At 38.7% G+C, this 16,462-nt stretch overlaps 1 protein-coding gene across 1 annotated transcript in view; it reads left to right on the top strand.

Moving 5' to 3' along the window:
* The window catches only part of luzp2 (leucine zipper protein 2), a 143,650-nt gene extending 127,508 nt beyond the window's left edge, over positions 1-16,142 (top strand). The window contains exons 10-13 of the mRNA XM_071519104.1: positions 8,063-8,167; positions 11,130-11,208; positions 12,185-12,198; positions 16,035-16,142. Coding sequence (XP_071375205.1) covers positions 8,063-8,167; positions 11,130-11,208; positions 12,185-12,198; positions 16,035-16,142 — 306 coding nt within the window. The remainder of the gene's footprint in view (positions 1-8,062; positions 8,168-11,129; positions 11,209-12,184; positions 12,199-16,034) is intronic.
* The last annotated feature ends 320 nt before the right edge of the window (positions 16,143-16,462 follow it).

Here is a 16,462-nt window from a genome sequence, read left to right on the forward strand (position 1 = left end):
TTGGATGTATTGGTCAAGTGATATTTTGCACCAGCGTCACCAAGACAAATTCCAGTATTCATACAGTCTGCAGTATTTATACCAACAAGATTGGTTGTTGACAACAGGTTGTTGACACTTTGAAAACAGTTTCATCTCTTTTGAACTATCAAATCCATATTTCCTGGGGTTGTGACAATGTTTTACTTTGCTGGTACGTTCTGTAAGATGCTCACATTTGTGTGTAGAAGGAAGAGTTGTCGGAATCCCTCTCTCGCTTTTATATCTTGTAAACTCATGCAAACTGCCAAATGCATCTATTAAAGACTAAATAGATATGGTGGGGGCAGTCTGTTCAACTGTCCAATCCAAACACTTTTTTCTAATCAGACCAATTAGGCAACACATTTTCAACTCGGCAATTAGCAAGGACAGATTTATAAGTATTAGCAACTCAGCTTGTGTGTTTGGTGCCTGCCTTGTCGAAAAATGTTACTATGGATGCACTGTGAGTAACAAAATTGTGATGTTTATTTTGGTGTGATGTTCATGGTTTGTAACAATGTGGGAAAATTTGAAAATTTGCAACACAAAAAAAACCACACACACAAGTAAAACATTTCATAAAGAAAAACCTTTAAAACCTGCAACTATGTAAAAAGAAATTGTGAAAATGTAAAATATGTAAAAAGGTTCTTGAAGGCAATCTGACTGCTAAACCTACCAATAACTAATACTTCACAAGGTAGTGTAGTGTTTTCAGTGGGCACAGAATGAAATCAGAAACATCTTAACTAAAAACTTGTATCTCACTGACGAATGCAGTTTAGGGTTTTATATGTCAAATTCCAACTAAAAATCTGTTGTTGCACATGCAGACATAATTTCAAACTTTGTCAATGCTACCACCTGTAGTTTCACTAATTGTGGCTGCAGTTTATAATGGTAGCTTACCTAACAGCAGTATACAAATAATTACTGCAGCTGTAATCAGATAATCACAGCAGCATATCATCATGAATATATGGCATTACGATAATCATGGATGATTGCAGCGTTGGAGCACTTTTCAGGTTTCTTGCACAATAGCCTTTGATGAGCAATGTAGGCCTAATACAAAAGGCATTTCTACACCCTGCCACACAGACACATGACAAACAACATAGACCTAGCCTGGCAGTCACAGGTCAGTTTCAGTGTCAGTAACCTCTGTTTGATCGCAGCGGTTCGGATGTCCGAAAGTCAAAATAAGAGCGGTTGGTAAAGTTAAGATAGGAAACCAGGTTGGATTTAGGATTTGCTTCTGTAATGGCAAAGTATGATTTTCCCTTCGACTTTTGAGATAAGATAGAGCAGGCAGGCAGTTGGGGTTTTATTCTGTCTAAACACTTTTGCGGTTGGAATTCATCTCACACTGTAAAACTCCCAGCTTGGTGACATCATGGAATATAACTTGGTGCCAAAGTATTCACCTCGCCGCACATCACAGCGCACATAATGCACGGTCTGCGATATCAATTTAAGTGTTAGCCGATTATTACCTCCTTTTCAAGTGGCTATTTGTCAATCTGATGCCCTGAGTATCACTCTCCAGAGAGAAATAGCCTCGGAAATAATTACTACCAAATATAACAGTTGGGCAAACACGATTCCAGAAGTTGTACGGAATAATAACGTGTCTAAATCAGGCAGCAGTCTAAGTAATTTATGTCACTCTTTATATTCCATGGTGCGGTAGCTTTGGAAGTAAGACCCAATTACTTTTGGAGCATTATGGGAGTTTTGGTGTGTTGGACTTTAAATTTGTTCTGTATGAAATTATTAAATGAAGGTGACACGCTCTTTGTTTGGAGCCCCTCAAAGTCAAGGTCACAGAAGACTCAACTAAGGGCTCAGGAAAATAATCCGTTTTAGGAGCAAAGCAAAGGTGACTGCCGAGAGTGAATTCATTGTAGAAATAGGATTATGCCTTGAGTGTAGATATGGAGCTTGTTTTACTGTTGAAACACGTGGATGTTTTTTTGGACGAATGTCAAGTGTCAAGGTTTTATCCAGTCACTGTCACCTTTTTGTTTGTTATCAACAAGTCTTCATTATACGCTGTAATCCCCACTCTGCTTATAAACCTAATCCTGTGATGTCCGTAATTTGGCATCTATTCTGTTAATGTCGTTCCTTAAATCTGTGACACAAAGCTCTTCACAGCGAAGAAAATAACCCCTAAAACCTAAAAAAAAATACCCAGACGGATTCAAATAAGCTTTTCTACAACCTTTCCTACGAGTCCACTGGCTTTCAAAACAATGAAGCTGAAGCGGAGCAGAATATACCCATCACTTTTGTTTCTTGAAAATACTTCATACTACCTATACACTTATTTTTCCACCACCAAGCGGAGTCGTGTCAGCCTTAATCAGAGATTGTGTTAGTTCTGATTTCTGAAAAGCAGCCACTGCAGTCACTTTGAAATCATCAAGTCGGCCACAGCACTGCGGTGCCTTATCTGCCATGATCCTGGTGAGCAATTCTGTCTTTAAGAGGCTTTTCTCTCCTCAATGCAGTCAGAATTTACTCTGCTTCTTTTTCGTGGGTGCCTAAGAGATTTGACATGCCACCCAGAGGACTTTTTTTTTTTTTTTTTCCCCAGTTCTTTCTGATCACGCTTCAATACTGCCATCCCCACCACTGTCACCACTGTCCCTGTGCAGTGGCGTCATACAAAGCAGTGTACTGTAATGGGCACTTTACATCCACATTTAAACTCCAGTCAATGTTCACAGCAGAGAGCGGGATGACTCCATTATAGCAGATGTGTTTTTTGGGTTTTTCTTCCCCCCAGTCTTCTTTTCATTACTGTGAGCCAAATAAATGAGTTAGCCAACACTTGGGTAAAGAAAAACACAAAAGAAAAGACAAGTAAAGGGAACTCTAGGTAGGTATGAGTTGATCTTTTTATGCTAATCAAGTTGTTACTTCCCACTTCATTAGCATACAAATAGCAGCACTCCACTTGTGAGCAGTTGCTAGCTCCATTATCTCCGGCAGCCGCTGTACACTTTGACAGGCTGTCTGATGGATCTGAGCCGGCCCTCACTGTAAAGATTACTGGGGCGCTCCATCTGTCCTCACTGTCTGTAGATGTGGAGGGGGGTCAAATCTCATTTAAATCACTGCCAAATCTATCCCAAATTAAGTACAAAAAAAGCAACCCACAATAGCACTTACTGTGCATAAAAGAACCAAAATCCCCCACAGCTGAGAAGTTGGGTAGCAATCCACTGACAGAGAAGCAAATGTCAAGAACTTGGCTCTTTGATGGCCGCGTGGCGTGCCTCATTATGCTCATGAGCAGCATGAGTGGGCTCAATATGCTTACGCAAACTGGGCCTCTTCAGAGCATAATTACATCTTTTATCCCAGTTTCTGTTGTGTAGTTTTGTACCTATAAAGTATTTAATAGAAGTGAAATGTAGCTGAATGCATTTTGTTGGACATGCTAATATTTCTGGGACTGCATGACTAATCATATGGTAATTATTGTTGGTGATCAAAAGGCAATTATTTTGTACAGAGCATGGCATAATGGCAGTGCCACCAAAGTGGAAAGAAAAAAACAAAAAGGGTTCAGAAGCTTTTAACAGTTCTCCACAACCGCTTTTCTTTGAAAGTAACTTATGGAGAAAGCCTTTATCCACTTGCTGGATGATAAAAACATACATTCGAGTTTCATGAGCACACTTAGAATGAAATCCGCTTTTTGTTTTTGAAATCCAAAGTGGATAAGTGCGGAGATGTTTGTTTAAGTACACTCCGCCCCCCATTTCAGCTTCATGCTCATAGTTTGAGTTAACATAATGGGCCTTAAGCTCTGGTAGACACTAAAGATAAGGCTTTCCTGGTCTTCACACACACACGCACACACACACGCACACACACACACACACATACAAAATCCCTGCCTGGTGAAAGATTCATTAGCGCAAGGTTGCAGGGATCAGCAAGATTGGAGTGGAAGTTGCTTCATATTTAACAGTCTGGGGGAGAGAGCCAAGTCTTGTGGTCCGATAGCATGCAATTTTCATCCAAGTAATGGGAGATGATGTCTCAGATGCTCGGGGCACTGTGCCGGAGGAGAAATCAGGCATTTCATTGCCCTGCTCTCAGCACTTACTATTTACTTTTATGATTGTTTCCTTGTCTATATAAATCGATGGTATAAACACTGTTTATTCATCTTTGGCGTGGAGAGAAGTGGGTAGTGGGGGGTTGACAGTGCAAAAAAAAGTTGCTCCAGGATATGTATCAGTCAAGTTTGGATTGTCGAATAGCACTGTCATTCAAAACGCTTTTTATTTAAAAAATCCTTTTTTATTTACTTGGGCTTAGACATGAAAACCCTCGGAAGGGCTACACATAGAGGTGCGATGCATGGGTTTAGGTAATAATAAAAAGGATTTTTTTTTTTTTTTTCAAATACAGACCCCTTAGCTTGGATAGAAACCTTGAGGTTTTTCCTGTAGCAAAAAAAATATATATATATATATTCTTTTTTTGTACCATACAGCTGAACAGTCCTAATAATGAAAGTTCGCTGTTTAAGCCATTTACCGTGTCCCTAACTGGCTGAACACTGGCCTTATGGAGACGAAGAAGAAGACAGAAAAGCATTTTAAATGGCTTTCCTTCTTCCATAGCTGTACTGTGGAATTCTGCTGATTCTGATGGATGCTGTCAAAAGTTAAGAAATAATGCATGATATATTCACCCAAAAAGGGTCACTTCCACAAGTAAAGCCAATTCCAGTGAACATGCCTAAAATGATGTTGCTTCAGCTGACAGAATAAGAATGGAGTGTGACACTGACAGGTTCGGATGGCTTGTGTTCATCTCGCAACCATCTTGCTTTATGTTCTCAAGAGACCACTTTTGACCCAGTTAAGGAAAGTACTGTGTAAGACTAGCCTTAACAGAAGACTGGCTGCAGCAGCTGAGACAGACTTGCTTTTGGAGAAATATCTGCTGCACAGAATCAGTTAGGCTTTTTCTGTTCGGCTCCTAATAGACTCTGAAGCCAGGAGGAGAGAGGGGCAAACCCTACATGTGGTAGACAGTGAGAAAACATTTCCAAGCAGAGACACGACAGGTTTGATAAGCATCTGTGTACATTACAACTTTCAGATATAGACTATGAAATGTTATGTGTTTACGTCATTAACGTGCAACCCTGTTAAAAGCCACACTGCCACGGCTATGCATTATTCATTTATTCATTTTTTTAAGATTATTTTTTGGCATTTCTGCTTGATTGCATGGTTCATGGTGGTGGGAGGCCGGAAGGGATGGGTAGAGAAAGACAGGGGGGGGGGGGGGGCATGTGACAAGGGTCCCAGGCTGGATCGATGCCCAGGGCGTCACGGGTACATGATGCCCCTTAGCCAATCGAGCCACCAGGAGGCCCGAGGGCTTTGCACAATTTGTTATATTACTTTTGCATTACACCCTAAAATTAGAATGATTATGTTGCATCGTCTCTTCAAATATCTGGTGAGCATGGTGTTTTGTTTTGTTTTTTTGCTGTAAACAAATCAAAACTATCTATCTAACTATTGATCAGCTGAACGCAGGTTGCACAACACCTTACCTGAACTGCACATGCTTGTATAGTGGAGAATCCTACAGATTATTTTGCCATATACTGCAAAAGTCTTGTATGATGTTGCAGTATCATATTTCATGTTGATGTAGTTCATTATTTGTCATAATTTTTCTGTAAACTATGATGATATTTGCTGGGGGATGTTTGGAGTATTGAAATTCTGATAAGGCTGTTACAATGTTGCAATGGCACCATGCTGCTCAAAAATCAACATAATTATGGGCCATAAGCCCAAACTTTCACTGTGGGCAAACAAGATACACAGACAAGGGCACACGATTAGAAATAGGCAAATAGGCCTAAATAAATAAAATGCAAACTTACAAATGTATCATTTTGTCTTCAAAATTACCAGAGGGATAAAATCTAAAGAATTTAAAAGGACACACTACTAAACATAAGATGTTGCAATCGAAATTAAACATTTAGCCGGAACATTTGATAACTCAATCTAGGACAAAAAGGTGTGAAATATTTTATTACAAGCCATTTTTATAATTTCAGAAGCCAGAAACTAAGCCTATAGGCTCCTTTGAAAACCCTGAGAAATCAGCCTGGTGCACGGAGCGCAAGTGTCCGTCTCCATGGAAACCTGGATCAAACAGCAGGGGCTTGGCAAAACGGAGATAAAATTGATCATACAGCACTTTCGTTGTATGATTTTGAAAATCTAAAAACACTTAAAACACGTCTCTAAAGACAGTAGTTATAGGAAAAGCCAAGGAGGGAAATTTCTGCACAGCTTGTAAATGTCGAGATATTTCACTTCAAAATACCCGTCAATTGGCGAGTTGGCCTTTCTAGTGTTAACTTTTACAATTGGCTTATACAGATCTGTTGAGTTAAAGTGGTGCACTTTTCACACTGGCTTGTTGCTGGAGCGTAGTGACTGCTTTGTACCGCAGAGTGGGTGAAAAGTGGAGCCGGCCCTAAATGACATGACATGCCAGGTCAAGCAGTAGATACCTGAAAACATTCTCTATTATATGCAGAGCTCAGTCAAGGGCCCTGCATGGACATCATGGCATGGAAACTGGAGGAAAAACTTGCCCCAATTTTTTGTACCTGAGACTTATGGATGCCAAATTATCGGAACACTACAGTAGTTCGGAAATGAAAATGACGGAATGGATTTGGCTTTGGCCTTGTGTGTGTGCGTGTGTGTGTGCCTGTGCGTGACATGTTTCAAACTTTATAGAAACAATAAGTAATGTGAATATTTATATGGCACTCCCATGGCATTCTCATTCACTGGTTGCAACAAGATTCACTGCTTGCAACCTATAGACCTTTATTTTTATTATTTATCATTTATATCTTTTTTTCTACTATTCTGTGGCCTATAGTATGGAATGTGTTATACCTCTGGTACAAAGCACATCAATCTAACATCAGTGTTACCCACCAGATGTGTGAAATTCATGATACGTTTATATTTTTCTTATCACGATTCCATTTCAGGTAGTAGTATACACTGCCTTACATCTCCAGATAGCATACAGTAGCTTTTCATCTCTCTCTCTCTCTCTCTCTCTCGCTCTCTCTCTCTCTCTCTCTTTCTCTCTCTTTCTCTCTCTTTCTCTCATTCCTTAGGCTGCTCATCAGTGGCGTTGGGTCAATTCTTCGAAACATGACTGTAGTCCATCATTTGCAGCTCTCACAGTTGCTCTAAATCCCTCTTAGGTCCACATCCCAGAATCACGCTTACTCTTCTCTCAGAGTTGATCTGAGTATATTTATACAAACGCCTGAGCTGCTGCTGAGAGTTCTTTTACTTTTAGGTCTGACTTTGAGACCAAAGTTCAAGAACTTTCCCTGGCTTTATAGATATGAGCACTGGCTTCTGGCTACAACTCAGATCTTTCAAGAGGCTGAAGAACAAATCACTGGATCATTCAAATTCTGACAATGCAATATAACAAGCAATGATCACAAAAGTGACGACTTTTGTTTTGAGCTGTAATTGTAATATTACTCAAATTTAAAAGTAATTTGTACAGTAATATTCATTACTGCGAAAAGTATTAATAATACACTCAACCATTTCTTAGTTGCATATTACCTTCCAACAATGATTATATTATTAGATATTTGGTTGTTTTATATATATATATCATATTATTGGCTAGGTACTTGTTTACTTCACAGTATTTCAACAATTCTCTTTTTAGTTGTCAGCAATCAGTGTCTTTTGCCCCGACTGCTGTCTCTTATGAAATATCGAGTCCTTTCAGCCATCATTTATTTACTATAAATAAATAAATTGAATATAGATTAAAAGAATAAGTATAGATGAAACAGTTATGAACGTTTGAGTCCTGACTCTTAACTATTCAAGAACTCCAGAGCCACTGCTGTTTCTACAGTTCATTTTGCACATTTTATTTCCAACCATAAGCTGAAATTTTCTCTCTTTTCTTTTCACAGGATATCTCCAAAGTTCAGAGAATTGTCACAGCCAGTAAATCACCCATGAACATCGGAGTAATGAGGAGAGAGAGTGGCGGAGTCAAAGAGTGCCAGATGGAAAAGGTGAGCCTTTAGAGTAATTAAACTGTAATAGCCTATTTGTGACCTGGGGGCCTGAATCCATCAGGTTCATCTGTTCATTGAATTCCTGCTTAATTCCCCCATCAGAAATCAGACAAGCCACTTCTGCTCCAAGTGTCTTCTGCAGGTCTGATAATAGAAGAACTTTACTGCAACAAGTTTCCGCTTACAATTTTCCCGATCCCCAGTCATGATTATGTTTAAAAGCAAATGGTGGTTTACAGTGTATCAAACATATACAGCAACCCCTCTGCATATTGCCAAAGGATTCAAATTCTACTGTAAACAACCTAACAACACATTTATACTGCAACTGCATGGGAAGGGACGTTTTGCAGTTTTTGCAGCTTTGCAGTTTCCTCATACAATCACAGTTTTGTACTAAGTAGCTTTATTAACCCAGCTGAGGGAGTTTAGTGCCTTGCTGAAGGACACTTTGAAAGTAGTTATTAAGGGAGGAAAGAGAGCATCACTCATTCATCTCTCCCATTCAGATGTTTGTCAGGGAATTGAGTCACCTTACAGTCGCAAGGTTGCTTCTCTAACGCTCAGTGAGCAGTCAGTTATCAAGGAAGCTCAGGATGAGTGTCTCCAGCGCTGTCAAAACCGAGAGGATTTGAAGAATGCAAGGGGAACAAACCGAGTCCATAAGGCTTTTTGACATGTGGCTATCAAGAACTATTACAGATGTGAAGTGGGAGACCGCTGGAGACAGGCTAGTCCAGAGGGATGCCATCCAGAGAGGAAATTACCCACTGTGGAAACCGCATCAAAGAGATTGTTCCTTAATGAAATCGTGCCAAAAACAATGTTCACTGGTGTCCCATAATTGATGATATAATTTTGGCAGGGTTGTAAAAGGGAGAATCCTGCAGCAACAGGGAGAAGCATTCTGATATAGATAAGAAGAGACATATTCGAAACGGAGACTCAGATATTGTGTTTGCTCACACCGCCACATCTCCCCTTTCCTACTCTCCCTGTAGGCTTGGAGGAAATAGGGAGAGACAGTTTCTATGAGCTCGGATAATTTGCAATTTCAACTTCAATTTGAAAATTAAATGTGATAGGTTTGCTGCTATCTAAGGAATGATTTCCTTTTTAGAGAGAGGACTCACACTTGTCTTTGAAATGTATGTTTCATACAAAATGCATTAGTCTTGGGACTGGAACAATAATAAGAAGCAACTAGGCTTTGTTCACCTCAGTTCACCAACTTTCTAAGAATGCACTTGTCCTATATACTGTTAGATGCATCCAAACATTCTCATGTACAGCAGGTTGCCTCAAGCAGGATGAATTCACAACTTGCTTGGTAAGATCAGTGAGAGAGCAATGATTAATGAGCGATGGCTTTGTGATGTTGCTGCTGTGTTTTTGTCGAGAAGCAGGCAGGAATGTCCCCAGATGTGAACGAGTGCTTTCTTTATGGGGCCGGATTCACCAATGTGTTCTTAAGATAGATCTTAAGAAATTACATAAGAGGAAAATTTAGGAAGTTCTTAAGAAGGCTCTTAAGTGCAATTCCTCAATATTTTCTTAGTAACAGTCTCATTTCTTACGAATATCTTTAATTTTCCTACTTAAGAACTTCTCAAAATAGGGCCTGAATTAATTATGGTTAATACACTTTAGGCTCACTACCATTGAGGCTAGGAGATGAGGCTAGGAGGCAATCTAAAGTGCTTCCATCGACAAAACAATTGGGTAAAAACCTATTTAGGGCAACTACAACTGATGAAGTATATGAAAAGATTTAAACATTGGTTGCTGTTGGTAACTGTAAAATTTGCTAGCTTATTTTCAACAAACATGAGACAGAGGCCTACCTGGCCCTACACCAAATAAAGCTTTACAATACATGTTAATCTTAATGTTAGGTGTAGGGGAACCCGTGAAGACTTTGAACTATAAGCTAAGATATATGATATTAGAGGCTTACCTTTTCACTGTAGGAATTTTAAGACAGGTGAAGGGCTGTCTTAAAGTTAAGAAAAAAATCAAGAACAAATTTGAGAACTTTCATTTCAAGAATACCATTTATTCGTAAGTTTTTTCTTAGGAAGAAACATAAGAAGAAAGATAAGAAAATATATAAGAATTGTTTTTGAGAATAGCATTTTTTCCTCCTATTTTTTTCTTAAGATTAAAGTTAAGATAAAATGGCTCTTGAGAAGATTTTATTTCTTGAGAGGGTTTTGTGAATCCGGCTTCCTGTATTCTAGGAGACTGGACACAGTCAGCACAGTTTTGGATAAACACCTCTATCCTTTTTCACTCATGCATTTTTAGCATTGAGAAATGTTTGGGCATTAGCAAATGCTACACACTGGAAGTGCAGCACCTGCAACTGCAGTGCTGCACCATTAGTCACATATTGTTTGTGTGTGTGTGTGTGTGGGGGGGGGGGGGATTACATCATAATCTGAGTAAGAAACTCCTCCCACCATATGTTCAACTTGTTTGGCACTACTTTTTGTTGTTTACATCCTGGGCTTCACGCTGTTCAAGTCTTGTCACATTTGCAGGACTGTTACATGGGAGCAAAATGGCTGCAGTTTACAACAGGAGGAAAACGATTGACATTGCTTGTAGCCATTAGGGGAGGTGGGAATTGGGTATTCAATCAATAATCGCAGTATGTAACATGCTGTAAAAACAAGAATACTGATAGAACATTGCTTTTCCAGTACACATATAAACAGTTTAACCAAATTATTGTCGTAATCAGCGTTGGGATGTTAATTGGATGATTCCATGCATGTAAAAGTAGTCAATGAAACATATGTGCTTTAATACATGGCCATGCTGTGAAAATGAACAGGCCCTATTAATGACACTGTAATGGGCCTTTTCATCTCATGTGTTTTCATTATATACCCTCTGTCACAACTTCCCAGCATGCACAATCTGCACACTGAGATATTTCCCTCTCCTCCTTCAGACTGGGGGAGACTGTTTCCAGAATCAGACGGAGGAATCGGCTCTGGAAAGTAAAACGCTACCAGAGCAACAGCAGGTGAGCTTCACTTGAGTCTTTATGGAAATAATTACAGATGTAGCCATTGTAGAATTCCCTCTTTTTGCTCTTTCTGCTCCACTTTGGATCTGTCCCACAAGGAATTGTTTGGGAAAAATCAAGTTTTCTTCTCTTTCAAAGTTACATGAATGAGAGGCACTGGCGTTTGATGTTACAATTTAGTTTTTTTTCTCTTTATTAGGATCCCCATTAGCTGACATTTAATGACAGCTAGTCTGGGGTCCTCACATGGAAGCAATACAACAAATAATCAATGATGAGATAAGATAATGCTTAAAATAACAATTGTAATGAAAAAGGGTAAAATAAATTAATTCAAACTAAATCCAGTGATGAAAATGTTGAAAATTTGGTGGAAATGTGGTGCTGCTGTTTATTCATTAAGGGGACTTCTACAATGGTTGTTCATTATATTTGTTTTGGGTTTTTTTTTAGACATTTCTAGATATTTCATAGTGTGAGACTTTAATTAATTTGCGTTGCATTGGATAGCTGTAGTGATCATATGTCACCAAAAAAAAGAAGAAAGAAAGAATATAGGAAAAACAACGTGACATGACATAAACGCTCCATTTTGGAATCATTCTGAGTAGTTATTTTCCAAGGCAGCTACTGCAGTGGGTGGTCTGTATGTGGGATATGACAGAATAATACACATTGAGAAAGAGGCAACCAATCTGCTTCAACGTACCAATGTGACCTACAGCATGTGATATCCAATGCCCTGCCAAACCCATGCATAACTGCCTCCTTCATCATGCTGAATTGAGTCACACCTGTTTGGAGGTGGCAGATGGTACAGCAAAACAATGCATCTCATCTCAATGCAGTGCAATACTGTGTAACTGAGCAACTGCCTTGCATCCTAAGTGGCAGCGTTCCATTTTTAGACGCAGACTACTGTTTGCACGAGAATACAAGAATATTTTGCTCTCAAATAAATCTCGACAAATGGGCAGATTTAACTTCACTGGTTTGTTTTGTACTAAAAAGATATTCAGTGACAGCCGGACCATTCCTTTTTATGTAATACAACAATACAACAACTGTGTCAGTGACTCAAAGCACTAAAAGATAATGGTATTCAGTTTTAGATATAATGTGATGTAATAACTCTACATAATATGTTACATTAGGGCTGGGCGATATGGTTGAAATCAATATCATGAAAATCATAAGGATTTTTCTCGATATCAATATATATCACGATATTGTTCATGCATGCAAAATCACGTTAAATAATCAAATTAATGTTCATCTCATTGAACCGAATGGTGATGTTAGGTGTGATGTCAAACAAAACAGAAATATTCAAATAATATTCCTACCATACCTCATTTTATGAGTTTTTAAGTAACATTTGCTTGTCATCATCAATTTAGACAGCAGAAATGTGTGTCACGATATCAAAATATCTTCATATCATCACGATATGATTCCACTGAAAGACGATAAACGATAATATTGAATGCCCAGCCCTATGTTACATATTATTGAAGTGAAGATCAGTTCATTCCCATACTAGGAATTTATGCTGCATTCTAACAACACTAAACAAGATGCAAGATGAGCAAGATATGATAAAATTAGCAAGATAACATTAGCAAGAAACTGTGTAAATGTCACAGTGAACGCTGTGCACTTTGACATTGGCAAATTAGTTTGGAACTCCAGAGATGATTTCCTTCATTCTTTAATGCTCCCATTATTTTTCTCTATCATGATCGTCATTCTAAGAGCAGTAGCAGTTGACAGACATGATGCTTTAGCAAGTTCATTTTCAGTGTTTTCCAATTTTGTTTTTGTTTTATTTTAATTTCATTGATTGTAATTTTTTCAAATCTGTTAATATTTGTTGCAGCGCTACATCTACCACAGCTTTCTGTTGATGTCCAATTCTCTATTGGCATCCCCTGTGCAGAACAATTACCATTCATGGTGTTGTATACAATTTAATTAGTAATGATTTACATTTCAGTCTCTGTGGATCAATCTGCATTAAAGTGCAACCTATTCCGCTCACTACTCTACCTTCATTATGTGTTCTCATGTTCGATTGGTAACAATGAGAACCTCAGTGGCACTGGCGGCCCGTATGACTGGCTCTTTTTTGTGAGAAAAAGCAATTTTTTTTTGTAACTTGGTTGTAAGTGATACCACACCGAAAGAGAAAAAGGTTTAACACAAAAGAAGCAACATGTTCAAGCTGTAGGTGAGGTATAAAATAGGAAAGCACAATGGGTTTCCTCTGGCAATGACCAGATTGATCAGAAAAGTCTCCTCTCATTGATATAGCCAGGTGGCAGCGAGCCTCTCTGTTACGTACTGAACATCAACAGCCTGACTGACCAAGACTAGAGACCGACGGTAGTGTCAGCAAGATTAACTAGCAAATGTCTTGAGCATGAAACAAAATGGCATTGATTTGGTTTGGTCAATATGTACTGTAAAGCCATAATATGTAATATAATGTTAATATGAAAGTACAGTGTATCTGCTTGAGGAGCCTGTTGTTAAGATACTTTGTGTGTCAAGGTGTGTCTTGCTCTCCTTAAGTCAAAACTCCTTAACTCTTCTGAAAACCCTGGCATTCTTAGACACACAGCATCTCTCTACAGCACAGCAGCATCCGTCTTATTTCTGACTTTCTTGAATTCATTAAAAAGTGGAAGTGGAACCATGCAAGCTAGAATGAAAAATCGCAAAGGGGTGATTGTGAGGAAAAGCAATCTAAAAATCCACTTATGCAACAATGCGTAATTGAGACATGTACCAGATATACAGTATTAAGTATCCTCCCATTTTTTTGAGATTCAAAATTATTTCAAAATGTATTAATGGCATTTGTTCTCAGAGAACAAACCAAAGTACCTTACTTTATCAATGTAAAGATATTTTTTTAATAAACATAGGAATCTTCAGAATGGTTGTAATTCTGCCCATTTTGCTATTCAAGACGATATGATGCAACTCCCATGTATGTAAATCAGATTTTAGTATGTAAAGAGAGCTGCAGTTCTGAATATTCAAACAAAATATGGTTCTCTTATGGATGGCATTTGCATTCAGGTCCGAAGGTTTCCCAAAAAAAAAATCTTCCACCCACTACTGACTGTGTTTTATTATTTTTTTTTATCATTATTTATGTGCATGTGTTATTTACCCATTAACGTCCATAATAAGAGGAAGTATTATTCACCATTTTTCCACACATACTGTAGGGGCAGGAGAGCGATGTTTTCTTTTGACACCGTAGGAACTGGAATTCTAAATGAAGTATAGTAGGAATTTGGAATGAAAATATAATATAATGAATATATGAAATTAATTCATGCAGGCAAATTATTGCCCTTGAGGGAATTTAGCCAAAATGAAACAAGGAGTGTGAATACTCTTTTAAATAATGTTTTATGTAGTATGCAAACTGATTCAGCATTTCTGCACACACAGTAAACCTTGCTCCCACTCCTTTCAGAAACTTTGTAAAGTTCTCCATCTTTTTGTTTATGAGAAACTGGCCTCAAAGCAGTGGCAACATGTAAATCAAAACTATATTTAATAGTGAAAATATGAAATAGCTATTGGCTGTTAGGATATGCATTTGTTTTAAAGCAACTTGTTTGGTTCTCTGCTGACATACTGTAGCACTGCTGCTTACAAAATGTGAACAGGAGGCTGCTGCCAGTTTCTCTGAAACTCCATGTTGGCATTAAAACGTCTGGAGGTCCTAAAGGGAGGTTTTGCTAGTGATAAATAACATACACAAAACAGTAAAATCCTAAACCACCTCGTAGTGGGCGGCAATTCAGGTTGGCAAGAAGCCACAAGAGTGTGTTATTGGAGAGATCACGTTTGCCTGCAGAGTCTGTGATGAGTTAGTCACTCATTACCGAGCATCACTCACTGAATCACATACATTAGTCAAATAATGTACAGTAGCAAGCTTTAACACCTTGAACTAAAGCTCTGTGGTTTATAATTACATGATTGGCAAATTATTGTATAAGGTCAAATACAGTTTCTCAGACAGATTCACAGACTCCTTTTCACGCCTCTCTCATGTATTTTACGCCCGACTGAAAGTGATGGGATAAATGTGGAGGTGCACGCTGTTTCTTTTTTGTTTGTTTTGCTTTAAGCCAGGTGATAGAACTAAAACCCAGTGCCAGGCAGTGTGATGTGGAACTCAATAATTTGCAAGCAGCCAGCAAGCCTTAAGGCATCCACCAATGTGACAAAACAGATGCTTTGCTTCACGTTGGGGAATTGGTTTCTAGTGCCTGTGTGCAGTGCTTAAACATGTCAATGCCAAATATAACTGAAATTATTTAAAATACCAAAGAAAACTGCCTTCCATTAATATAATACTATATGGGAGCCCAATCTTTTTCTTTCTTAAGCGGTCTTGAAAATGTTAGAAGGCTATTTGCGAAAATAGCAGGGTGACAGGAAAAAGGTTTTAAATATATTTTCCTCAAATCTGCCTCTTGAATTGCATTGTGTTTGAAGGTGCCACTGAACTGGAAATAGACCACTGTTGCCCTCTAACTAGCATGGCCATATGTGCTATATCATAAACTGCCTGATTATTACGCCCAGTAGTAATGGCAATGAATGGCTAATCATCAACATTATTTTGAAAGGGAGAAAACCCATGCGAGTTGTTCCACTTAATTAGCATCCCAATGATATTTAAGTGTAGTTTTTTTTTTTTTTTCCCCAGAACAGAACAGAACACCAGATGTCTACTGTGGAATATTATTGTGTCAGTCTTGCTCATTATGAATCCTTGTCTTCTGAACTTAACAGCAAAGGAGCCAAGCGCAGATTGGAAAACTCAACACAAAGCTCTCAGACGACAGCGAGGAAGCAGAGGGAGGCGGCAGCAAAAAGACAAAGCCACACAAATCCAACTGAGCGGACGGCGTATCAACCAAAATGCAGAACCCCTGCGTTGCCTGGAGGATCTTTCTAAGAGCACACACTCGCGCACTCACACAAAAAAACACACGTGCGCCAACACACACATGCGCACACACTCACACACACACTCACACACACACACACACGCTTTCACACAAACACACACACAGTTACACATACACATATCAACATTGTTTGCAAAAGCTGAGACACTGGAATTGTCAACAAATTTCTCGACAAGAAGTTTCAAACTCATCTGAAAACCTCCATAGTAAAATGGCATGCATTCTAGAATTCTTTTAAAGGTAGCAATG

This window comes from Centroberyx affinis, unplaced genomic scaffold (assembly GCF_046629955.1).
Source record: "Centroberyx affinis isolate AG114_WGS23_722 - 3 ecotype Tasmania unplaced genomic scaffold, CSIRO-AGI_Caff_v1 ptg000657l_1, whole genome shotgun sequence".
NCBI classification, from domain to species: Eukaryota; Metazoa; Chordata; class Actinopteri; order Beryciformes; family Berycidae; genus Centroberyx; species Centroberyx affinis.